This window comes from Triturus cristatus, chromosome 12 (assembly GCF_964204655.1).
Source record: "Triturus cristatus chromosome 12, aTriCri1.1, whole genome shotgun sequence".
Classification (NCBI taxonomy): domain Eukaryota; kingdom Metazoa; phylum Chordata; class Amphibia; order Caudata; family Salamandridae; genus Triturus; species Triturus cristatus.
The window spans coordinates 636348698-636375985 of NC_140595.1; the positions used below are offsets into that span (position 1 = coordinate 636348698).

The following is a 27288-nucleotide window of genomic DNA, read 5'->3' on the forward strand; positions in this document are numbered from 1 at the left end:
TGCGGCTGTTAGTAATAAGGAAGTTAAGAAAGTAGAGAGGCATAAATAAACTTCATGAGGGCCAAGGTATTTGTCTACTTAGTAGACACAAACTGCAGCTCTGCCAGTCTCCGCCATAAATAAAAGCAAACAATTCTTGAGAAAAATACATCCGGCCGACTCACTGAAGAAAGCCAGTGTCACGAAAAGTGCACGGGCTGCCTGTTTAATCAAATGCTCAGGCGGCGCACGTTATAGATTGCTTTGAAGTTCGAATCAAATTAATGGAGGACACTGCGAGGCTGATGGCTGACGCTGACCTACTCCTGTCAGTCTTTTTGCACATCATCTCTTTTTTTAATAAATATTGAGGCACACTGGGCACGATTACACATTACAAATGTACAAGCACAAAGCAAGGCACGCTGCACACTTAAACAGCCTTTAAGACTATGCTGTGCTCATTATTAGGTGTGCTGCGTGTGCAACTACTTACTTACTGCCTGGTACAGGAAAGAAGGCAACCAGATTATTTAACATCCTGCTTTTAATGGGATTTATTTATATATGGCTCATCATATTTTTTATACTGATCTTGGATTTATAATAATAAAATTTGCAACTTGTTACTGCTCAAATGGCAGGCAATGGAGCCATGGGCCGTCAGGCCCATCGCACCCACAGTTAGAGCTTAGGTTGAGGTTCTAATTTCATGTCTGCAGTCTGCACCATCCCCGATAGCGGGCCTTCTCCAGGACTGCGAGAGGAGCTATAGCGAGACACAGATGAGGCCGTTTTTTGCAAGCCTGCACAGATTTAACATTTGATTTTAGACACTCTGCAGGGGGGGAGGAATGGAGGTTATTACGAGGGCAGGCTGGCTGGGGCCCTTTTTTGTCAGCTTTAACATTATTAGCCACTCTGAAGCAGGGCCCAGGGAGGAATCTGTGAATGGAGGACAGGGCAGGGCGGGACAGTTTAACATTAACTGAACCCCGGCCGGGCAATTTTGAATTAGATTAGTCAGTATCGATTTGTGCAGTGCCCACTGTGCTGGTGCCTGGTGGTGGTAAGTGTATTAATATTATGCAGATTCGTTGAGCACCACCAGAATTAACAACAAAGCTCTTGCTATGGAAATTCTGACCTACCTATCTACACAGTTATGACAAACATATACAGATAAAGAGTGCATTGTAAAAGTGTGAACAAAGATATGGGCCTTGTTTAGCAGAGTATCTCAATATTATTAAGAGAGATGATGTGCCTCCTTTAGCGGAGCACTTTAATAATTTGGAGGGAGCTGCAATTTGCTCTGCACCCACAATTCAGCAGGGCCAGCTGGGGCATCTAAAAAGTCCCAAACTTGAGACATCTTAGTGACACTGACAGGTTTTCATTAGCACTACCATGGCAGTACTGCACCATGGTGCACAGCAGCACTGAGTGGAGAATCTCTAGCCGCTCCATCAATGGCAGTGCATTGTGAATGATGATGGCATGCGGCATGCCCAATGCATAAACAGTAATATCAGCCTGCCCTGTGGAATCAACAGCAATCCACATGGGTCCCATACGCTGTCTATAGCGTCCGCGCTACTGCTGTAGTGCTAAAGATAACATGGGACTTTGGGAGTCTTGCAGTCCTCTCAGCATGGACCTGAACCAACCACCACCTATATGATGCAGATGACAATGACCCTCATCTCGAGTACCAATCTTCGCAGCAGCAGGCTGTATACACCCCGAGCTTGGCGAGCTATCATCAGTAGCAGGCTTCAGCAGTCTATCTCGACGCATTGCAAGCTGGGGTTTCACTTCCAGTAAGTTTTCATTAAAAAAAAAAACAACCTATGTGAACTACAGTCAATGTGCCTGTGTATGGCTGGCGGCGGCAGCAGCGGATAATACTAGTCAGCCGCCGGTCAGTGCATCTCATCATCAGTACTGCTCATCATTCCTACACTACCACATGGTGACCGGCCGGCCCTGCCTCAAGTCACCTGGTGGTGCTGACTGTTGCATTGCATCAGTGATGCCACACTCTTACTGCCCCCAGAGACCATAAAGATCTAACACACCCATCCGTGTGTACTTCAGAGGCCAAAACACCAGAGATTGAAACCTTTAAAATAACACACCCCTAGGGGCCCTAAACCAAACACTTTAAACCGTCAGTGCTGTACTAAGAAAGTATAAAACCAAAATGCTGCAGTACAGACACCAGAAATCTAAACAGACCGGAACATATAATGCCCCAGCTGGGCCAGCCCAACCTTAACCTCATCTTACGGCGAATGCGCAATCTGAAAAGAAATCAGCGCGCACACACAGCCCCAACCGGCCAACCCAACCCACCCCCCAACCCGACACCGAACTAACAGCTGTCCAGTCACACCACCAGTCAATGATCAACATATCAGTCAGAAAAATCAAATGAAAGAATATACTGAGATTTCATTTGAAGAGATTCATGTTCATGAATCCCCTTGGTTCAGCCAGGGCAGGTCAGGCTGAGGCTCACAGGCGAGGAGCGCCCAACCGCCTGCAACACACTTCGCACTGGGAGTGGACTGGATGGGAATTGGGAAGGGGACAGGCACTGGGACGTGTCACATGGCTGTGGGACTCGGGACTCTGCCGGCTACTGCGCAGCTTTCTTAACTGATTGATTGCTCATTGCTGTATTAGGCCTGCCACCTGCCTGCCTGGAGATTCATTCATCATTCATGAATCTCTGTCTCCTCGGCTCAGCCAGGGCATGCACAGGTCAGGTTGAGGTCAGAGGCGCTTCCAGGCCACAACACACTTCTCAAACTGGCTGGGAGTGGACTGGATGTTGAGAATGGGACAGCCGGGCGCAGGAGACAGTGGCGGGGGATCAGTTGAGTGAGCACTGTGAGTGGGACCTGGGACGTGGGTGGCCTTGGCACTCTGGACTGGTCTAGGCCACCAAATGCTGGCTGTGGCATTGAGTTAGCTAGATTGAATTTTTTGTGTCTCGCACAGGATTGTTGTTCGAGTCATTTCTCAAGATATACGCTAGTTTGAAATGGTGATGGACGACATACGAAACAATTGAGCGATTTCTTTAAATTCCCATTCACATGCACTAGATTCATTCACCAGGAACACACTTGTGTTGAGGTTCACAAGCCCGTAACCAGGAGAAGGATTTTCGGATTTATCTTTTCTGATGAACTCACAGTCACATAAACAATCATGAAGATTCAGTAAACGGATCTGGGGATTGTAAACCTGTGTGATAGCTTGAAACTACATTTACATCTAGAGGTCTGCACTCTCTTTACAACTTACGCCGTCAAATAACCTAATGCAACAGCCGCGGGGCACTCCTCCAACACTATTTCTCACCTTGCTGGAGCAAGCAGAAGACCCCTAACACTTCCCACTCGCCCTGCTCCAAAGATGCAAACCACCATCACATTTAGGCTCACACCTCCTCACTTTTCATTCCCCTAAATGACCCTATACCAGCCCAAACATTATGCCAGATGACTCAATGGCATCCCTTGAAGCTCACCTTCTGCAATACTGACGTGACTATGTTCCAGGCCATCAGTGAAATCCTCTCAGTACCCTACCAGGAATTTTGCCCTCTAATGCCCTCACCAACTTTTAGCTACACAACACCAACCTCACAAAATGTCATTCTTACCCACCATTCTTCCTTCTCAACATATCCCTTCACACTATCAGGGCCCTATGCACGCCCTGTGATCATCATCCTCCTCCCTTTTGTTCGTCCACGCCCTGCAACAACAGAGGATACTTTCAAAGCCCAGACAAAGAGCAGGCATTTCAATGTTCACTCACACATATTGTACCAATCAATTGCTTTCAACATTTCTAACTTCAGGAACACCATTCGGAAAAGCCAAGCATTGAAACTCACTACTGCCTCGTGTGCCAGTACAGCAGAACTCCGCTACTGCATCCAATACTGGAAATATCATTATCTGGATAAATTAGGACTGTCCGACTGTCTCAAACAATGCGTATTCACAAACCTTGACGATTTTTCTACAAATAATGAATGAAATCCTGTGGTGATTGTCATGTACTGTATATGAAATGAAATATCTTGTGCATACTATAGTTGGAAACTTAAAAAACTGTACAACCTCGCTTTGCCAACCAAATACCACTTGTGGGACAGGACAACACATTTCCTTTGTAATAAGATAAACTAGGAATCTCTGACACTATTAACACGGATCTTATGTAGGCATTCCTTATGACTCCAAAATTAGAAATGCAATACTTGTTAAAAAACAAAATGTGCATTTGAAAGCATATTTATGAAACTTTGTTTTTTTTATATACAACATTTTATTGCGGTCTTCTGGCATACAATATAAGGCCACCTGAATGACGAACAAATCAATAGAACAAACTTGTGATTAACAGTACAAAAATAAGGCTGTCAACCTAATATTTCGGTTTTGTGTGAAAAGAGGTATTCCCTTATTAAACTTGCTCATATGAACACAATTATACCCGTCTGTCCTGTGCCCAATCCGCCGGTTTCTACAAGAGACGCTACTCGATTGAACACATTTATGTTAGCACATTTCAACCAATGCCATTACGTTCAATCCAATTACAGATGGCCAGGCCAGCCATGGTGCCATCGAATGCAGATGATCCATCCATCGCCACTATCCATGCCACTATCTGACCAAGCACTCACCCTCGGTTTATTCTCACAATCTCACTTAGGTATTTGACCCACCGACCTACCCACAAAAACGCAGTCTTGATGAGTAGTTTGGGTACTAAAAATGGCCGGCGTGGGGGATGGACTGCATTCTGGAAGAGGGGTGGATAGGGTGAGATAAGGCAGCTGCCTAAAAGTGTGTGAAACAAGGGAATGGACATGGCCTGAAACTGAAAGTGGCACACACAACCTAAAGGAGACCTTCCCATCGTCCCTCATGACCATAATACCAAAATGGCTGAGAGAGAGTGTGGGCATCGCTCACGTTTTGGTGTGATCATGATGTTATTTCATTGATAGAGTAGTTCCTACTTCTGAGTTGCCATAGAAATGGCGGCAACAACAACACTGTGAAACTCACACTGATCACATACATTAGGCGGCCGGAGACTGAGGGACAGTAGGAAGGATTTATGCACTCACTGCCGGCTGCTGCGCAGCTTCATTAACTGTCTCTTTGTCTTTCTCCGATTGATTAGGGCTTACTTAGGATGCTGCTAGGAGGCCCTGTCTCACGCTCACCTGGTGGCACGGTGCAGCAGCTGTTGCCAGACCTCAAGGCTCAGTCAGTCACAACGTCGTCCGACCGGCCCGGGTCACTGAGTGTGTCAGTGAGCGCTGAGCCGCAGCCTGCGGCTGTTGAACGATTACGAAGAACCACAAGACTAGGTGCGGCACTGCGCGGCTATGGTGGGGCGTGGCACTGAATGCGTGGCGTGCGGCGTGCGCAATCAATCCAGAATTTTTAAAAAATCTGCGCAGTGCGCACGCTGCCGCGTACAGCCCCCGCCCCCAACCCGGCCCCGATAAGTGAAACAAAATCGAGCCCTGCCCGCCCGCCCGGCGCCCACTGACAGTGCATCAACCGCAAAAGAAAACGCGAGCGAGCAGAAAGTAGAATCTGATTGAGAACTGAGAAGAACTCAGAAGTAGTGAAGTCAAGTGAAGAAGGCAAGTCATACAGTCCGCCGGAGTCAGTCAGGAAGTACTGTAAAACACTTAGTTTTGCCACTGCCAAGTCCCGGCCGTAGCGCTGCGAAGCAAGTAAATTACTTGTATAAATCAATTACGTGCACCTGAGTGTGTAGACCCGGCCCTGATAATTAGGTGCCGGTGCTAAGCACCGGCACAAATTAAGCACTGCATGGAATCCTTTGACGTCAACCATGTGTGTATCCTCTTCGACGTTGACCCAGCTCTTAATGGTGAACATGTTGCCACTGTACCTCGCCTCGATGTCGAAAGGGAATGTTGTAGTTTTCCTGGACTTCTCCTCTTTTTGGATCTTCCTCCTTTGGGGTCCTCAGAGGGTGATGGTAGACCCCTGGTAGAGGATTGACCCTCTCCTTGCTCATGTGAGGTCCCATCTTCAGATAGTGCCTGCTGCTGTCTTTGTCGCTTTTGTGCCCCATGATGGTGAATCTTCTTCTCTTCCAGGGGGTCCTCATCAATAGTCATAAGCACTGAATATTCCCGCCCATGTGCGGGGACCCCGGAAATAATAAAAATTATATATGAAAAACACATATATATATATAATATAATATATATATATATATATATATATATATATATATATATATATATATACAGCTCTGTATATGTATAAACACATATATTATTATTTCCAAACCAATGCAGCCGCCATAGTAGGCTAGACAATGTAATAATAATGAATGTAAATATTCCTTTTTTTTCTCTTTTTTTGTTTTTTAATGACAAACCTCATGTGAAAGAAAAGAAAACACTGTGCCAAACACAGATCAAAAACATTGTTAGCCTGCAGGCTGCATTGTAATACAATACCATAGAGACTGAAAAGCCTTGTACAGATAAAAACTGGCACTGTGCCTTTAAGGCAGCCCTGATCCCAAGATCCCATCATGCCTCAGGGGTGACAGTTGGGTCAGTTGTTCTTTCCGGCTCCTTAAGTCAGGACCCTGGAATTCAGCTCTCTTCTTTTTTGACTTTCTAGTCAAGAACTTACCAATTTTTGGTGATTTTTTTTCCTTCATTCAAAATATTCTCCTGTTTGGTGAAGCATTTACTGATTTTCTTGACAGATTTCTAATTTTTTTCTGTCAAAAATGCCTTCCTTGTTCATGGCCTGTCCATCCTGTGGTAAAAAGAAGGCTACTTCGGATTCACATGATGTGTGTATCATCATTTGTCTACCTGACACACATTCTCCTGTCGTCATTGTAAGAACCTTTCAAAGAGGACTTTGAAGGAAAGGGAGAGGATTAGGCTTTATGGCATTTCAGAGATGCGGTCGACGTCGACGTCGAAGCAGTTGATACCTGTTTGTTCTCCATCGACGTCAGGCTCGGCGTCGAAGACTCCAGCGGCGGGATCATCGTTGAGAGGTGAGGAGACAAGGGAGAGTCACGCTTCCAAAAGAAAGTAAGCGCCGACGCAAGATCCGGCGGCGAAACGCGGACGTTTGTCGTCGAAAGCATCGCCGTCGAGAAAGCATCGATCGGCGTCTAAGGAGAAGCATCACCAATCGTCGTCGAAGTCGACATCTAGAAGGAAGTCGACGTCGAGGGAAAGGCACGGACGGTTGCCGTCGAAATCAGCAGCGACGTCGAGACTAAGATCGCCGTCGAGAGTAAGGCGCAGGAGATCGCCATCGGAGACATAAGCGACGTCGAGGCGAAGATCGTTGTCGAAGCAAGGATCGACGTCGAGGCAGACACCTCCGTTGAGATCGACGTCGAGGCAGGCGCCTCCGCCGTCAAAAGTATCCATGACGCCAAAACAACCGTCCACGGCGAGGATACAGACGTCGAGGCGAGGTTCCCCGTCGGGTTCTAGGCCTCCGTCCAGGATAAGCCCTCCGTCGACGACAAGGCTCTCGATGTCGAGGCACGACTCATCGCCGTTTATCCAGTCGGCGTCGAAGTCCAGATCTACGGCGATAGGCTTATCGCTGTCGAGGCAGTCCTCCGCTGTGGGGCTTCAGGAGACGTCAGGACTTAGATCGACGTCCAGGTCAGCGTCGAGACGGAGGTCTCCGCATAGAGAGTCATCAGGACAACGATCTCCACCTGATGTGGCATCGGAACATGGTTCAGTGTCTAGGTCTCCACCTATTTCCATTTCTCCATCAGCCTCCTCAGGATCTCCTCTGTCTCCTTCAAGATCCAGATCCCCAGAAGTGATAAATTCTTCTCCAGCTCCTTTTTCCCCAGTAGAGCAGCCTCGACCAGCAAGTCCTCAATTGAGAGCGTCCCTGACACTCCAAAGGCAGGAAAAGGGACATCTACCGGGACAAAGTTCCCCCAGATTTCTACCGGAGTCCATACCTCCACGCATACCTGCTATGGCGCATGCAGTGAGCATTTCCTTGACTAGATTGAGGAACCTTGCCCAACCAAGGAGACCAGCAAGTTCTCATTCTCGGGAAAGAGATTATGGGGGACGCTCTCGTTCACGTTTGCCCAGGAGAAGATCCAGATCCACCTCTCGCAGAAGGGAGTCGGGGCGATCTGAGAAACGAAGGCGGAGGTCTCCTACATCTTCTTCATCCGGCCGCTCCTCCAAGAGAAGTTACTCTCCCACACTGTCAGATACGCCACCATCTCGAGTTTCTCCAGTGGATGACATCAGCACATTTCAAGAGGTTTTGTGCAAGGGAGCGGCCAAGTTGAACATTCCTATGCCTGTTCAGGAAACAACTTCCTCAGTCATCTTTGAGACCCTTCATGAAAGGACGGCGGCTCGTCCACTGTTGCCTCTGGTTCCTGGGTTGCTTAAACCAGTGATGGACGTTTTCCTAATGCCGGCTACCATCAAGTCTGCTCCGGCAAGAATCCTTAAAAAATATCGTCCCGCTCCAGAGGATCCTCTGTTTCTCAAAGTTGATCCTCCTCCTGATTCTGTAATCACGGCGGCCGCTAGAAAAACACAGTCGGTGGCATTGTCGTCTACAGTCCCTCCGGATAAGCAGAGCAAGACGCAAGATTCTTGGGGTAGAAGAGTATGTGGATCGGCCGCTTCCAGCTTAAAGATTTCTAGTGCCTCAGCTCTCTTAGGGCGCTACGACAGAGCGCTTTGGGATTCTCTCCAGAGGTTCAAAGACAAATTTCATCAGGAGGATAGGAAGGATTTTGAGGAGATCCTGCAGGAGGGCAGTTTGGTTTCCAATCAGGTGATAAGTGCGGCAGCAGATGGAGCTACTCTAGCAGCTCACTCCTACGCCCATGGCATTTCGGCCAGAAGATCCTCTTGGCTGAGATTAACGGCTCTTAAACCTGAGGCTCAAGCTAGGATTCTCAACCTACCTTTTTCTGGAACTTCTCTTTTTGGCTCACACACGACGACGAGATGGCTCGTATGAAATCAGAGCTTGAAACCATGAAAGCTGTGGGTCTGGAGAAGAGGAAGGAATTCCGCCGTCGCAGGGGATCCGACAGGCGTACCTTCCAACAGAGAGCTCAAACCCCTCACTGGCAAAAGAACCAAGACCAGCAAGGGCAGAAAAAGCAGCAATTCCAGACTCGTCGATCATCAAGAGGACGAGGGAATAACCGCCAATCCAACAGCGGTAACAAAGCTCAGGGCAAACAATGAGCAGTCGCTTACTCCAAGACTGTCCACCGCTCCAGTAAGGGGGGGGGGGGGGGAGTATTTCTCAACATCTTCAAGAGTGGCAAAACATCACCAGAGGCAAGTGGGTTCTAACTATACTGCGACATTGATACTCTCTTCGTTTCCGGAGTCTTCCTCCCTCAATCCACCCAGTGCATTCGAATCATCAGCTCAAGATGCTGCGGGAGGAGGTGGCTACCCTTCTTCTCAAATCGGCCATAGAAAGGGTTCGAAGAGCACAGAGCGGGAGAGGACTCTACTCCAGGTATTTTCTGATTCAGAAAAGAAGTCCAAAAACAGAGTTCAGACCCATCTTGGATTTACGAACACTCAACAAACATATCAAAAAAGAGAAGTTTCGCATGTTAGCACTCCACCAAATATATCCACATCCCCGTCGAGGCGATTGGATGTGTTCTCTGGACCTACTAGATGCGTACTTTCATATACCCATCTGCCATCGTCATCGGAAATACCTGAGATTTGTGGTTGGAACCTCCCACTACCAGTTGAAGGTTCTACCATTTGGCCTGAAATCAGCACCTCGAGTGTTCACAAAGTGCATGGCTGTGGTAGCTGCTGCCCTGAGGTGCGCAGGAGTCTTCGTCTATCCCTATATAGACGATTGGTTACTAAAAGGTCCATCGCCCCAGAGTGTAAGCTCACAGCAGACACGCTGACTAAATCTGTGTCACCGATTGGGACTCCAGGTCAATTACAAAAAATCCACCCTCAAACCAACGCAAAGGATACACTACTTAGGAGCACTTATAGATTCCAAAGTAGAAAAAGTGTTTCCTTTGGAGGAGAGAGTTATCCCTCGCTCAAAAAGGCAAATGTATCATGGTCAACAATCTGTCTACAGCGCGACAGATATCATCCCTGCTAGGGGCCATGGCATCTTGCATATTCCTAGTGCCCAACGCCAGGTTAAGAATGCGTCCTCTCCAACAGGATCTAGAGGTCAAATGGGACCAAAGGACTTCTCTTTGGGAGGACAAGGTGTGTCTTTCAGCGACGGCCAGGCAGTCGATCAGGTGGGGGATGAGTCCGATCAATCTACGGGTTGGAATCCCTTTTCATCAAGAATCCCCATCGCAAACATTGATCACCGACGCATCGCTCCAAGGGTGGGGCGCGCATCTGGGGACTCTGCAGGCTCGGGGGCTTTGATCCAGCAGCGAGCAGCTATATCATATCAACATGCTAGAGCTCAGGGCAGTCCATCTCGCCCTCAAAGCTTTTCTGCCCTCAATCAGAACGAGTTCCATTTTAGTACAAACGGACAACACCACCACTATGTACTACCTAAACAAGCAGGGAGGTACGCGTTCCAGGACTCTCTCGCTGGAGGCTCAATCCCTATGGCACTGGATCCTGGCAAGGAACATTTCCATAACGGCGGTACACCTGCCAGGCGAGCTCAACGTTCAAGCGGACTCGCTCAGTCGGCACTTTCAAGATCCAGAGGACTGGGTCCTCAACGACGAGGTTCTAGAGGACATTTTCGAGGAGTGGGGCCGTCCGCAAATAGATCTCTTCGTGGACGAAAGCAACACAAAATGCCGAGGCTTCGCCTCAAGGTACTATCGACCAGGGTCAATGGGGAATGCCCTTTTGATCGACTGGTCAATGACATTTGTGTACGCTTTTCCTCCTCTTCCGCTAATCCCGAAAGTGGTGACCAAGCTGCAACACTCAATCAATCATCGCATTTATATAGCACGCTACTCACCCAGAGGGTGTCAAGGCGCTGGGGGAGGGGGGTCCGCTACTGCTCGAACAGCCAGGTCTTGAGGTGCTTCCTGAAGGCGAGGTGGTCCTGGGTCAGGCGGAGGTGGGTGGGGAGGGAGTTCCATGTCTTGGCGGCGAGGTAGGAGAAGGACCGTCCCCCTGTGGTGGCTCTTCGGATGCGGGGGACGGCGGCGAGGGCGTGGCTGGTCGATCGAAGCTGGCGTTTGGGAGCGTAGAAGTTGAGGCGGCTGTTGAGGTATCCTGGGCCTTGGTTGTGTAGGGCTTTGTGTGCGTGGGTGAGGAGACGGAAGGTGATTCTCTTGTTGACTGGGAGCCAGTGCAGGTCTCTCAGGTGTCCGGAGATGTGGCTGCGACGGGGGATGTCCAGGATGAGTCGTGCTGAGGCGTTCTGGATCCGCTGGAGTCTCTTCTGGAGTTTGGCGGTGGTTCCGGCGTAGAGGGAGTTGCCGTAGTCCAGACGGCTGGTGACGAGGGCCTGGGTGACCGTCTTCCTGGTCTTGGTGGGGATCCATCGGAAGATCTTGCGTAGCATGCGCAGGATGTTGAAGCACGACGAGGAGACGGCGTTGACTTGTCTGGTCATGGAGAGGGAGGAGTCCAGGATGAAGCCCAGGTTGCGTGCGTGGTCTGTTGGTTTGGGTGCACTGCCTAGGGCGGGGGGCCACCAGGAGTCGTCCCAAGCGGCGGGTGAGGATCCCAGGATGAGGACTTCCGTCTTGTCCGAGTTCAGTTTCAGGCGGCTGTTCTTCATCCATTCGGCTACCTCTTTCATCCCTTCGTGAAAGTTGGCTCTGGCGGTGGCGGGGTCGTTGGTGAGGGAGAGGATCAGCTGGGTGTCGTCGGCGTATGAGATGATGTTGAGGTTGTGCTGGCGTGCGATGTCTGCGAGGGGGCTCATGTAGACGTTGAAGAGGGTTGGACTGAGCGAGGAGCCTTGTGGGACGCCGCAGATGATTTCAGTGGCTTCAGATCTGAACGGAGGGAGACGGACTCTGTGTCCTTCCGGCGAGGAAGGAGATGATCCACTCCAGTGCCTTCTCCTGGACTCCGACGTTGCTGAGGCGTTGTACTAGGGTACGGTGGCAGACAGTGTCGAAGGCCGCGGAGAGGTCGAGGAGGATGAGGGCCGCTGTTTCTCCGTTGTCGAGCAGCGCTCGGATGTCATCGGTGGCTGCGATCAGGGCGGTCTCGGTGCTGTGGTTTGCCCGGAAGCCAGACTGCGAGGGGTCGAGGGATCCGTTCGTCTCGAGGAAGGCGGCCAGCTGCTTGTTGACGGTCTTCTCGATGACTTTTGCAGGAAACTGGAGCAGCGAGATGGGGCGGTAGTTCTTGAGGTCGGTCGGGTCGGCCGATGGCTTCTTGAGTAGGGCGCTGAGTTTGGCGTGCTTCCAGCTCTCCGGGAAGGTGGCGGTGTCGAAGGAGGTGTTGATGATGTCCCGCAGGTGGGGTGCCATGACAGCGTCTGCTTTCTTGAAGACGTGGTGAGGGCAGGGGTCGGTCGGAGATCCGGAGTGGATGGAGTTCATCGTGCGGACGGTGTCTTCGGTGCTGATCGGAGTCCAGGTGCGGAGGGTGGTGGTGGGGGGCGGTGGTTCGGTCGTGGCGTTCGTCGGTTGAGTGCTGAAGCTGTTGTGTATGTCCGCGATCTTGTTGTGGAAGTAGGAGGCGAGGGAGTTGCAGAGGTCTTGCGAAGGGGTGATGTCGTTGTTTCCGGCGTTTGGGTTGGAGAGCTCTTTAACGATGCTGAAGAGTTCCTTGCTGTTGTGTGCGTTGTTGTCCAGTCGTTCCTTGAATGCAGTTTTCTTGGTGGCGTGGATCAGTTGGTGGTGGCACCGGACTGGCCGAGGCAGTGGTGGTACCCAGATCTCCTTCATCTATCGATCCGCCCGCACAGGCGTCTGCCGTGCAGGCCGGACTTGCTAACCAAGATGCAGGTGAGGATTTACCATCCCAACCTTCCCTCACTGAGCTTAACAGCATGGCTCCTGAAGTCCTCCAGTATGGACATTTAAACCTTCCTCAGGACTGTATGACCATATTGAAGGAAGCTAGGAGACCTTCTGCAAGACACTCTTACTTCTTTAAGTGGAAGAGGTTTTACATATGGTGTATTCAAAATCAATATAACCCTACAAAAGGTCAAGAGGAAGTGATTTTACCTTATCTACTTCAGTTAGCCAGGGTGGGATTGAAATTTTCCTCCATCGAAGTGCACCTAGCGGCCATTACGGCCTACAGGCGCTCTCCCTCTCAGCATTCATTCTTTAAACTGCAAGTGGTGAAGAACTTTTTGCAGGGCCGCAAAAAGGTTTACCCCCCAATAAGGCCTCCCTCGCCTCCTTGGGAGCTGAACCTGGTTCTTTCAAAGCTTATGAGTCCACCTTTTGAACCCATACATAAGGCTACTTTACAGCACCTTACGTGGAAAGCAGCCTTCTTGGTAGCTATTACCTCAGCTTGTAGGGTGAGTGAAATACAAGCCCTTTGCTAAAAGAACCCTTCACGGTTTTTCACCTTAATAGAGTGGTTATGAGGACTCCTCCATCTTTTTTACCTAAAGTGGTGTCTGATTTTCATGTAAATCAGACTATCTCGCTGCCAACTTTCTTTCCCAACCCCTCCTCACCAGCGGAGAGGGCGTTACATTCTTTGGATATTAAAAGAGTTCTCAAATTCTACCTGGATAAATCTAAGACTATCAGAAAGTCTGACCAACTGTTTGTAAATTATGGTGGTGTCCATACAGGTTTTGCAGCATCTAAACGCTCTATTGCCAGATGGATTGTGTCAAGCATTAAATTGGCTTACCAACTAGCTCAAAAACTGTTGTAGCCTCTACCTAAGGCACATTCCACAAGAGGAAAAGCGGCGACTGCTGCGTTTCTCAATAATGTCCCACTCTCCGAGATCTGTAAAGCAGCTACTTGGAGATCTGTCCATACATTCACGAGACATTATTGTCTGGACTCGGACACCAGAGCAGACACTCAAGTAGGGCAAGCCACCTTGAGGAACCTGTTCAACAACTGACTATCTCGGTTGTATTTTAATTTCAGTGCAGTTCTCATTTGCCTGCAGGTGGAAGGTAGGCTCGCTATTCTATTCAGTGCTTATGACTATTGATGAGGATCCCCTGGAAGAGAAGGATAAGTTACTTACCTGTAATCCTAGTTCTCTTCCAGGGGTATCCTCATCAAAGTCATAAGCAACCCACCCGCTTCCCCAGGCAAATGAGAGGATTCTATTCTTAAATCTGAAAGAAGTATATCTTTGTGTTTAGACCTACGGGTCCCGCAAAGAACAACTGACCCAACTGTCACCCCTGAGGCATGATGGGATCTTGGGATCAGGGCTGCCTTAAAGGCACGGTGCCAGTTTTTATCTGTACAAGGCTTTTCAGTCTCTATGGTATTGTATTACAATGCAGCCTGCAGGCTAACAATGTTTTTGATCTGTGTTTGGCACAGTGTTTTCTTTTCTTTCTCATGAGGTTTGTCTCATTAAAAAAAAAAAAAAGAAAAAAGGAATGTTTACATTCATTATTATTACATTGTCTAGCCTACTATGGGGGCTGCATTGGTTTGGAAAAAATAATATATGTGTTTATACATATACAGAGCTGTATATATATGTGTTTTTCATATATAATTTTTATTTTTTCCGGGGTCCCCGCACATGGGCGGGAATATTCAGTGCTTATGACTTTGATGAGGATACCCCTGGAAGAGAGCCAGGTTAATTAATAGAAGTGGCTAGTGTACACTAAAAGCGGCTTGGCTTAGGGTACCGCTGCTATGGTCTGTTTACCTGAAGAAGGCATGTTAAGACACTTGTGTCAGCGAGAGTCAGTGGCTGGGAATGAGCTCTGTCACAATCCAGCGCTGAGGAGCATGAATCCAATAGTTTAGAATGTGTTTTTAATGTAATGTGTTTGCAAGTAAGTTATTCATAACTAATTGTTCTCTAATCATGTAGCTGATTGCTTCATGATGTGCAAGCTATTTTTCCTTCTGAGTTCATTGTTGTGACCTAGATTAATAATCTCTGCTGCTTTTAAATTATGACCGTGTTTTCAAATAAAGACAATGTGCTGAAATAAAGCATTAGGCTTATTTCCTTTGAGGCTTATATTGTTGAGTGTTTCTTTTGATGTCTGATCCAGCAGATGTTAGGCATTCATACATATCTCAAAACAGAAACATTTTAGAAAGTATATAAAAGTAGATGGTAGTTCCAATTTGCACTATCTTGACAAATTAACTAAAACAAGCTATCCTATTAGTAGATATTGCTGTTGCTGGTGTTTTGTTTAATAACACCAGCAACAGCAATAGTAATTGAGGAGGAGTTTTAAATAGAAAGTCGGTCGTATGCACATTACTAAATGTTTCTAACTATTCTTCCCTGATATCCTGTCATAACTCCCACAGCTTTCTCGGATGTTTCCTGATGAAAATTTGGAGAAAAGTATTCCTTGCAAACCTGGTTCAGATTCCTTTTCCCCAGAAAAGAACCATGGGGAACTGAAATTAGACCTCCGGTACGTGGTTTCAATATTTGATTTAATTTTGTGCAATTTTCCAGGACATTCGTTTCAGCAGAATGTTATTTTAGAGCATGAAGACTTCATTCTATTATATTAACATTGTTTTGCTAATTAAAACTACTATTTCCAAGTTGGTGTTTTGTCTCCTTTTATATAGATTAAAGGAAAAATAGATTTCTTATTGTTGTAACTCTGCCTGCTAGTCCAAGATGCTCTTTGTTTTAAAAACTCATTAAGGATATTTTTTTGCAAGATTGCTGCAAACTTTGACCTGTAAGCAACAGTTAGCTCAGTGAAGCACTTTTTGGATGAAATAAACTGATCTGTAGTTTGTCCTTTGTAACGTGAAGACGCCTGTGAGTAAAGAATTGGGTTTTTTTTTGTACCACATTGGCTTTTTAAAGCATTAAGAGTCTTCAGTCATTGCAAGCTTGGAATCTCAGGTAAAATGTTTAGCATAGTAGTAATCAACCCACATTTCTTAGTAGTGTTTTCAGCCAATCCAACTGAGCATAGGGTCAGCACTGTAGCCAATCAGGTGAAATAATTTAGAATTTAACTACTTCCATAGCTAGTGTCCTCAGATTTTCTACCATATTTGCACCACAATTTTGATGCAGCAGGTATTTACTGCTTTTTGGTTAAATTATTTATGATTTAAGTTCCTTCAAAAATTACTTTTAGGAAGCGTGTGAAGTTGTCCATCATAATTTACTGAGAAGGTGTTTGTCAACCAACTTTTTGGTGAGTGTTGCCCCAAAGTTCTTCAGTTTTGCAAATAAACCATAAACTCGAGAATTTTTCCATTCCTACTTTTTTTGTATGGGTAGGGTCATTACTGTTATACAGAGGCAAAAAAACATGGCATCTGCTAAAACTTTGGCTATTGAGGCAAGCCACATTTGTTGCGTGGTCATAGAAGTCCAGGAGAATGCAGCCTATTTTGAGGCCTGTGGAATTTGAAGCCTAATAAAGGGACTTCGGACCAATTAAATTGTTACTTTGCATGAGAAAATGGTTAAAATATTATTCTGCAGAGCCTCTCATTATCCCTTTCCCATTTTGGAAACATTTTACTGTGATTCCTGGAAACGTGTCTCCAGAATATTCAGAGCAGGCTCTCGTAGTCCTTGTCAGTAACATATTCTCAGAGTGTGAGCTACTCTTGAGTACTCAGTCTCTGCACACTTATATCTCAGCCAACATCACAGTTTAGGAGAATAAGGTTGATGTAGAAATCACAGCTCAACAAGAAGGTGATTTTGTTTGTGAAAATGAGTATACAAGAAAAATGTGAAGGCTAAGCAACACTTAATGCAGACGTGTTGATAAGCCCACCTCTACACCTCAAAAGAATACAAATCAAATTTCAGGTTCTGCAATCTTTGCATTTGGCAAATCTAGATGGAGCTAGTGATGTAAACATTAGCCAGGATGCCATTTAGTATACCGATTTAGCCTAGTCAGAATACAGTGCAGGCTGACACACAGGACTGCATAAATGATATCCGTTCAGATGATGGACTGAATACCACACATTATACTAAGCAGAACGCTAGTCCGCATGCCAGACCGGATGTCACACCAGATGTCATACAGGATGTCCTATCAGATGGTTGCTTTATCAAGACATCCTTGATAATATTTGGCCTAGTCAAAGTAAATAGCACCTAAAACCACCTCAAGCAAAATACCCAGGGTGGAAAACTACTTCAGTAAATGTCTACACTATTGCTTTGCCATTATTTAACATCATTGTTTTATTGTTACTTTTCCATGTTAAAGGAAGTGAGAAACAGGCAGTAGGCACTATTTAAGCAGACTCTTGTATATGTAATTGCATAAGATGTGTCAACTATACCAGGAGTTTGTATTCTGTCCAAGAACTAACGTTGCTTCCAGATCCTGCTAAATGAATCGTTTTAAGAACTAGAAGTCTAGTTTGCAAGATTTCCAAATGAATGGTGCAAAACAGAGCATTTTAATAATGCTACAAGGTCCGTTGTCGGGCTCCTCAATGGCCTGATTCACCCAGAGGTTTGATATGGTTGCCTCTGTGGTTGTTGTGTGGAGACCTGGTAGTGTTGCACACCTACCAGCTGATGGACCTTGGGATGGGGAGGTTGACAACCGCTTGGTGGGTTATTTTTCCTACCTCGAATATTCTAGGACTTGTGAGCAGCATAAGAACATGTGACTCACTCAGTGATGGACACATTTGCTTGTTGGTAGTGCTTGCAGACTATGCTTTCACCTGATGCATCTGTCCCTCACACCATTCTCTCTCCAGAGGAAGCGAGGGGCCTGAGTAGGTCATTATTGTCTTTCAATAAAACGAGAATCGGAGTGGAATCCTGGTTGATACTTGGTTTTGGGGGCATCAAGAGCTGAGGGGAGAAGCCAGCAGGCACTGTGATGTGTGCAGATCCAGTGTTCTGTCATATACTACATGAAGACTGAGCTGTGCTGAGAGAAGAACCTGGGCCTTCTGTGAAAGAGGGGGTGTCTTTTTTTTCTTCTTCTTCTTTTTTCTTTCTTTCCTCCACTCTGGGCCTTTTGTTGGGTGATTACTCCAAGTGTAAAAATTCCTGCTCATGAAGACAAACTGCTTGCTTGAAAAGACTTCTTTACACCAAAGCCCCCAACCTTCAGTGAAGCAAGCAGAGGCATGGTGCAAAAAGTAAAGATTAAAGGAAATATCCCTGACTTAGGGAAAGACACTGGCCACTGCAACAATAAAAAAATAAAAAAATGACAGTGCCTTTGGCTTATTGAGGACAAGTTCTCTTCTGTGGTGCAGCCGCTGGAGGAATTTGGAATTCAACTTGATAAAATGAGCAATGTTGGAGTTATTTAATAAGGGGTCTGATGTGACATATGGAGACCAAAAATAAGTGTACAGAAAAATTGGAAATGTTTTTCTGTACTTTATACCAAGTCAGTTCTAGAGCAGGGGTTCTTAACCTTTTGACTTCTGTGGACCCCCACTTAATCATTAATGGGACCCGGGGACACCACGGAATCCATATTGGACACCGGCCTAAGCATTTTCGATCATTTGAACTGCAAAGCAATACATAAAAATACAAAACAATTTTCATTCAAATTATGAAATTTTATTTAATTCACAAACTAATATTTCAAAAAATCGAAATTTTTAATTGGAAGGTTCGAGCTAAGTTCAATTGACACCACTCATCATCCATACTACTCTGGTCCTGTGAATCAAGCTGATGATACTACCTTCTTTTTTAGCTTTCAATATCCAAATCCTTCACATTTACAGAATGTTTTAAAATGTTATCTTGTACTTATTGCTTTGTTTATTTACATTTTATAAATCTATTAATGTTTAGTTTTTTAAGCATTTACGGACCACCTGAGCCCAGGGGTCCCTGGTACACAGGTTAAGAACTACTGTTATAGAGGATACTGAAGTCACAACGGAGTGGTCCTTAAGGTCTCTTCGCTCCACACAAAGTCCATGTGGCAGAGGTACTGGAATCAAGCAATGCAAATCTTTAACAAGAGTGGGGGTAAAGAAAATAAGTTTTGCCTTGCATGGAATAAAAATGCATATTTTCCGAGATCTGCGCCAAGTTACTGTAAAGTGGAGAATGTAACGGCAAATAGTCAAAAAGGAACTCTTAGCCCTAAGGTGTATGTCTTAATTTAGTTTCTTTCTAGACTGAGAGTAGAGAAGAAATTGGTCTTCTTTGAAACCTGTAAAAAAATTGGGATTATAATAAAAGAGGGCGACACTGAAGGATGCAAGTCACTAAGACCAGTGGATCTGACAATGGACTTGATTTTCTTTCATGTCCATTTTCTCTACTCTATTAGAAACAGTACCTCAGATGACCTAGCAAGAGAAATAGACCAGTTGCAACCTTCTGTGATCTTTTTACAACTATTGGTGTGCCTTTTAATGCAATTTTGTTTAGTTCTGCCTTCTTATCTCCTCTTTCACCATACCTAACCTCCTTTCCCCACTTACTTTTTGTGTGCACTAGAGAAGGTTGTTTGGTTGACAAGCCTGAGTTGGACTAAATATTACCCAATATACTGGTTTAGTGCTAGAGATAGTGGTGTACTTTTATGATTCATTGGAAGTCTATAAGAGAGCTTTTATGAATTGTATTTAAAGCATGACATTTAAACGTACACAGATACACCAAAATGCAAACTGCTATGAATTAAAAGCACACAGAATAATAGGAAATCACAGAAGACATACCAATAAACGAGCTCATCCAGATCAACATATGTGATTGGAAATTAACTCGGGTACACACAGGAAACATCTAACTTATTGAAGTTTGTCAGTGTTTGGCATTGGAGGACCATCCAAAGACTGAAATTCAAGTTCCCATTAATCAATGTGTTAATGAGCAAGTGTTGTGAACTTTCTAAATGAGTGTATAACGAAAGAAATGGTGTGGTATGTGGGAAAGAATTATCAAAGAATACCTTTGCTGTACCCAACAGAAAACATAATCAATCCTTCATTACAATCACTAATGGAGGGCAGTAAATCGGTTTCCAAACCAGTTTTTCTGCAAGCAAATTGCTGCCTTTATTCCAACCTTAATGCACGGATAAGATAATCTTTTTGGACTCTTGGGTAAATGAACTACGTTGAAAGAAAATACTAGATCTGTTTAAAAAAAGAGTGTATAGCCACTCAGAATGATTTTCTAACTATAGTCGGGAAAGGTTTCTCCAGCTGATTAATGCTCATTCTTGCCAGGAGTTCCTCTTTAACTGAACTCTTAAGATAACTTTCTGCTAAGAGTTAGAGCCAGTATAAATACACTGTCATCATCTAGCAGAGTTTTTGGAAATGTACACACTGTGTTGGAACTCTGAAATGAAGGTTTAACATCTCAGGAACTTGAGGATTTTGAAAGTACTTAAGTTGCAAGTCATCTTTTTGGCATGATGTGGCATGAGAAGTGGTCTAAAATACATCTGAGAAGTGGAACCCTCTAAGAGATTTGTTTTGCTTGAATAGTGTAGTTCTTTTTTTTTTTATAAACCATTTTATTGATTTTCAAACATGAGAACAAAGTCAGCGATAGAGCACATTGCAGGAGGATCACAATATTACAATCATTTGTTTGAATCATCACACTATGCACTACCCTTGAGCGTGCAAACAATACGGACATGTGGCGGATACACAAGTTAAACCACGGTACTCAGCCATTTGCCCCACACCCTCTGATATATCTTTGGGCATCCCCGCGCCTCATACATTGGTTTCTCTTGGGTTGCACACCAGTCCACCCCCTTCCGCCAAGTCCCGATGTTGAGCGGTGTTGCCCGTTTCCAGGCGGTCGCTATGTCCTGTTTGGCCACCACCATTACCATGTTAAAAAACTTTTTCTCACTGCGGGACCCGTCCAACCCATCTGTGATCCCCAGAACTGTATGTCGCGGTTCGTGAGGGACTTCCCAACCCAAGATGTCGGTGAGTTCATCTTCAATGCCCTTCCAGAATAGGGCCAAGTGTGGACACGCCCATACCATGTGAAAGAAATCCGCTGACTCATGACCGCAGCGCGTGCAAGAGGGGGACAGGCAGAGGCCTGCTCTATGAAGGCGCACTGGGGTAAGTAGGTGGCATGTAAATAGTATAGCTGGATCAGGCGGAGTCTGACCGAAGCTGTGACAGTCTTAGGTACTGTTCTGCTTGGGTTTTCGGATCAGATAGAACCCGATCATCAGAGCCTCACTAACCCAGCCAGAACGTTACCCCCTCCCTAGAACCTATTTACAATCCTGCAACCACATATATCTACCACCTAAGGACAGGGGATTCCTACTATGCATACCAAGACCTCACAATCGGCGGCCTCGCGATCCCATACGGATCCAGACCTCTCTGCCCATACGACAGTATCACAAGTGGCGGCCTCGCGGTCCCATACGAACCCAGACCTCTCTACCCAGACGGCAGTCTCAGCACAATCGGCGGCCTCGCGATCCCATACGGATCCAGACCTCTCTGCCCATACGACAGTATCACAAGTGGCGGCCTCGCGGTCCCATACGAACCCAGACCTCTCTACCCAGACGGCAGTCTCAGCACAATTGGCGGCCTCGCGATCCCATACGGATCCAGACCTCTCTGTCCATACGACAGTATCACAAGTGGCGGCCTCGCGATCCCATCCGGATCCAGACCTCTCTGCCCATACGACAGTATCACAAGTGGCGGCCTCGCGGTCCCATACGAACCCAGACCTCTCTACCCAGACGGCAGTCTCAGCACAATCGGCGGCCTCGCGATCCCCTACGAATCCAGACCTCTCTGCCCATACGACAGTATCACAAGTGGCGGCCTCGCGATCCCCTACGAATCCAGACCTCTCTACCTAGACGGCAGTCTCATACGACAGTTCATCCTATGATCACCATAACATACAAAAAGGGAATCAGTCTCACTATTCATCAGATCACACAAGGATTGCCAGTTCGGGCATAGCCTGTTCTCAGGTTCGAGGGGCTCCTCTTTCCTCTATTCACTTACCACTTACCTGATCAGGGTTAACATCTGTTCATGTAGCCGCAGCTGACTAGAAGAATAGGCTACCCTCTTATACAAGAACACGCAGCACATGTTGGTTCACTACAAACTGGATACTTTATTACTTATTACATGCACAATCACATAACATTACGATATAACACATAACCTGCAAAGAAAAGTGAAAGATTAAGTTGTACACTCTAATAAGAAAGGGTCGACATCACCTTAGTAGTATGTAGCCTGCACTCAGTGGTCATCTAGGTTCCCTTCTCGTCTGTGCCTCGGCTCGCCTGGAATCACCCTTCTCCGAGTCACTGGGACCTCTTCCTTATCGGCTACTCTCTCCTCTCTGGCTATTCTGCTAGGAAAGCATCTGTCTCACGGTTCTTCTCCGCCTTCAAGATGGCGTCTGTCTTCCCTGGAATAAGTAGTAGCTTTACTGCTAACAGCTAGATGCCGCCTACGGACTGAACATGTAACTGCCTCAGACTTTCACTAATATAGAGGTGCGTTTCCTCATGGAAAATTCCGGCCTGTAACTTTCCGCCCACCAAATTCTTGTACCTCCCCGTACCAAGGACACGTTCCCAGCCGGCCGGCCTGATGTAGTGTCTTCGGCATGAAGAAAAATACAATCCTTCGATAAGGGCCGGCCTGAACCGGTTCTCTCCAAGCGAATAACACCTCATAACTAAAACATTACGTTTGACCTAGAAGCATCCCAAGCTGCCGGAGCAGAAAGAAAGATGGAGTCTCTCCCGTTTGAGGCCTACCAGGCCTGAATTCATCACAGCTCCGTGAAATACCCTCACTACAGGACAGGTTATCCCTAATACTAACAAATCTATCCCCTAGGCTATGTGTGCAAGCCCTGATCTATGGGGAAGAGCACAGAATCATGTCGAAGTGCCTAGTAAATAGGCTCCATTCACTACTCTAACCCTTAGACTTGAATGGTAAGAGACTGAAGTCACATTTAATCATCTTTTCCTCACAAGAAGGCCGGGAAAATCGAGCAGAACAGGTACCATCAGCGCATCCCTCCAATCCTCCTCCTCTAGCGGGCCGACCTATTCTTCCCATTGGCTTCTGAGCTGGTCGAGACTAGTTGGGGTATTGTTGGTTAGTGTTCGGTACATACGGGAGATGCCCCCTTTCCCTAGGTTCCCTAGCATAATCTTGGCCTCAGGTGGGTTGTATTCCGGGATCTTTGTGCCATCCGATATGTGCGAGTGAAGGGCATGACACAACTGCAGGTACTTGTAGAATTGTGAAGGATGCAGGAAGTATCTGGATTGGAAGTCTTGGAAAGAGTGTAAATGACCGCTGGCCCACACGTCTCCAAGCTGGGAGATCCCTATAAGGTACCAAGATCAAAAACCCTTCAGCCCACTAACCTCACCCAACCAGGTGCCGTGCCACAGAGGTGTATGTTGGGTTAACTTTTGTGTCCATTGGGTGTGACGCAGTGATTCTTGCCAAGCCAGAAGTGCACTGCGCTCACCTCCGGTAAAGTGTGTGGTATGGGGCCTCCGTACATCATGGCTTGGATACGAGATAGACCTAATTCTCCAGTATTGGGGTATCTTTCATAGATTCACATGCCTGAATCATTCCCCGTCGTTGGAGTGGGAGTCCCACGGTACATAAAAATAGCAATCAATATGCATAAAATAGCCATATAGGTAAATAGAACCAGGAAGTAAAATAGTTAGAAGTTAATAGGAAAAAAATGTTCGAGGCATATGAGCTGCAGATTCCACACTGTGCATAGATCGCCATCTGGTGTTGGGCCCGGATGTTGCTGTTGTTTTTCTCTTGGAAAGTCTTTGGAAGTCACGAGGTATGTGACTCCTCCTTTGGATCATATTGCGCATGGGCTTCGGCTCCATCCTCAGATTGTTTTTTTCCGCCATCGGGCTCGGACGTGTTCTTCGCGCTCCAGTTCGGAACCGTTCAAGTTTTCCTGTTCGGCGCGCAATCCTTCCCCCTTCGACGGTATTGTCTTGATCGCGTTCTCCACACTCAACGCGACTCTCCACAATCGAAGTCTTCGATTCCGGTCGTCGACGAAGGCCTTCAGGCCTACCGAGGCTCCTGTCCTGGCTCATGGAAAGGACGCCATTTAAAAAGTGCCCTCGATGTGGGTCGATGTTTCCCCACACCGATCTACATGAGGTGTGCAACCTCTGCCTCTCTCCAAAACACGAGGCAAGGGACTGTCCAGCTTGCACCGCCTTCCGATCGAAGAAGACGATCCGGGACCGACGAGCAAGGAGAACTATGGCTCACTCGTCGACTTCGATCCCCGACGACCTATTTGAAGAAGGCATTGATATTCCGGAACAACAGCACACCGAAGAAGGCCTCGTCAGCGCCTCCGAAGCTGAAGACTCCGACGTCGAAGACATCACTCCGGCACAGGGGGGCGTGAGTACAAACATCGACCACGACCCCATACCCCCCACCATGCCATTAAAAAAGGCTTCGGTCACGCCTTCGCCTTCGGGCCTAGGTATACACCGAGAGACTGCTTCCCATACCTCGCTTTCGGGCCTGGTTAAGAAGCCCATCAAGCCTTCAGGCAGCTCGGGCTCGAGCCAGCCTACCCTCGGTGCCGAAAAACTCTCATCCACACTGGCACCGAAAAAGAAAACACCCCTTTCCTCGTCCGCGCCGAGCTCGACACCGAAGCACTCGGCGCCAAAGACTGGCACCGGCTCCTAGGCACCAATAACATCCTCGGAGCCGAGCAAGAAACCGAAAAGCCTCGACTCCCAAACCTCAAAGCCGAGACCCACCTCGGAACCGAGGAAGTCAAAAGACACTTCTAAACCTCACGGTTCCAAACCAAGAACCATTGCTGAATCGACGCCTAAAAAACCCACGGTTCTGACAACATCGGCACCGAAGGATCTCCCTCTTACAGAGGAACTGTTTCGACCCGATCTTTACCAAAAAACCCTCGTAAAGTATCCAAAGACTGGGCATTTGACGCTTAGCACCAGAAAAAGATCACTGGACAAGCCTGCACCAGCTCCACCACCAAAAAGGAGAGACTTTGCCACCTCCCATTTGAGGATTCCTTCACCACCTCCTCCACCTCCTCCTCCTCCGTCTCCCCCACCCCATCATTCTCCCACACCATCTCCAGATGAGGATGATGATGAGGACATTATCTACGACACAGGGGACGGGGCAGACAACCAACCAACAGTGGACCCTATTCCTACAGGCTCCCCATACCCATGGGACGACTACAACATTCCCAGACGTCCCTAACGTCCCACAGAACGATCTTTACCCTTCCAGCCCCTCCCCTTCCAGAGGACACAATGGGCTTAAACCAGCTACTCCATAGGGCTGCCCACTACCACGGGGTTGATCTCCACACAGACCCAGTTGAGGAGGATTTCCTCTTAGATACATTTGACACTGCACAGAGGTCCACCTCAATTCTGCTCATGCTTAAGGGGGTAATTAGAGTTAAGCACACAGGGGTAACCCTATAACCCAAGGAACCTGGGCCTCGTAAATATATATGAACAATGGTTCCGTAGGGTAAATATTATTTGCAATGAAGAAAAATCAATTGAACATAAACACAGCAATCGATGATCTAGCAAGCAATTAATCTTAAAGAATGAATAATACTTCAAAAAACGTAACAATTTATTTTTTAGTATTTCATCTGAATTTTAAATCATTCATCAACTCCTTTAGATATGTACAAAAAATGAGAACGGGCTGTATATACAATAATATTTACAAAACAACGACGCAGTGACAAAGTGAATAAGGTGACTCTGTGTGATTGTGAAGAAGTGAATATTTACAATATCAATAGAATACAAAGGAAGTTTTTTACACAAAAAGTCCTCGGCTAAATTATGGATAGGTAATGAGCCTTGTATGGCACAAGTCCTGTAATCTGTATATACAAGGGATTCCAATTGGTGCAGGACTGTGGAACCGTCAACGTTTCGACCCTATGTCGACCAGTTGTTCTATATGGTCCTGTCGGGTCTTCTTCAGGACATTGGGGATGTATAACAGCCCAATTAAAGGTGAAAGGACCGATGTCCAACAGTATGGCGTGGTTACTGCTCAGTGTCAGTCACAGGAGAATACCAGTATCGTAGAAGGTCTAGATTCTTCTTCACCTAGTTATCTACTCTTTTTCTTCGTTTGTCATTCTGATTAGCGTGCCCGCTGAGAGTCACTGACTTCAGGGTAATTATTTAGCGCTGCTGGAGTCAAGGTCATCAGGATATCAATTCAGCTGATGTATACAATGTATTCTCCTAGTCTCGGGGAGTCCGTCTGAAGCACGCCTTGTATATACAGATTACAGGACTTGTGCCATACAAGGCTCATTACCTATCCATAATTTAGCCGAGGACTTTTTGTGTAAAAAACTTCCTTTGTATTCTATTGATATTGTAAATATTCACTTCTTCACAATCACACAGAGTCACCTTATTCACTTTGTCACTGCGTCGTTGTTTTGTAAATATTATTGTATATACAGCCCGTTCTCATTTTTTGTACATATCTAAAGGAGTTGATGAATGATTTAAAATTCAGATGAAATACTAAAAAATAAATTGTTACGTTTTTTGAAGTATTATTCATTCTTTAAGATTAATTGCTTGCTAGATCATCGATTGCTGTGTTTATGTTCAATTGATTTTTCTTCATTGCAAATAATATTTACCCTACGGAACCATTGTTCATATATATTTAAGGGGGTAATTAAGCATGCACCAGAGGTCTTTATAGACCCGGTTAGGGCCAGGGTCATCAACCTCGCATTGAGAAAAAATATAAGGCCGCCCCAACAGATCCAACCTACATTAGAGGCCCAGCACCACTAATACCTCCATCCGTTGTGCCCTCGATGCAGCTGACACCGCCTCCAGGGCAATAAATACTAGCGTCTTTCTGCGTAGGCATGCCTGGCTACGCATTTCAGGGTTCAAACCTGAGGTTCAGAGTTCCATCCTCAACCGCCCCTTTGATGAGAAACACCTGTTTGGCCCTAATGTCGACGTAGCCCTCGAAAAAATGAAAAAGGACACAGACACAGCAAAATCTATGGGAGCCTTGCAGTCACAAGCTCCCAGGCGCTCCTTTCGC

General features: G+C 46.4%; 1 protein-coding gene across 1 annotated transcript in view; it reads left to right on the top strand.

Moving 5' to 3' along the window:
* Window positions 1–27288, top strand: part of ZCCHC14 (zinc finger CCHC-type containing 14) — a 680296-nt gene that overhangs the window by 216392 nt on the left and 436616 nt on the right. The window contains exon 5 of the mRNA XM_085639437.1: window positions 15499–15608. Coding sequence (XP_085495563.1) covers window positions 15499–15608 — 110 coding nt within the window. The remainder of the gene's footprint in view (window positions 1–15498; window positions 15609–27288) is intronic.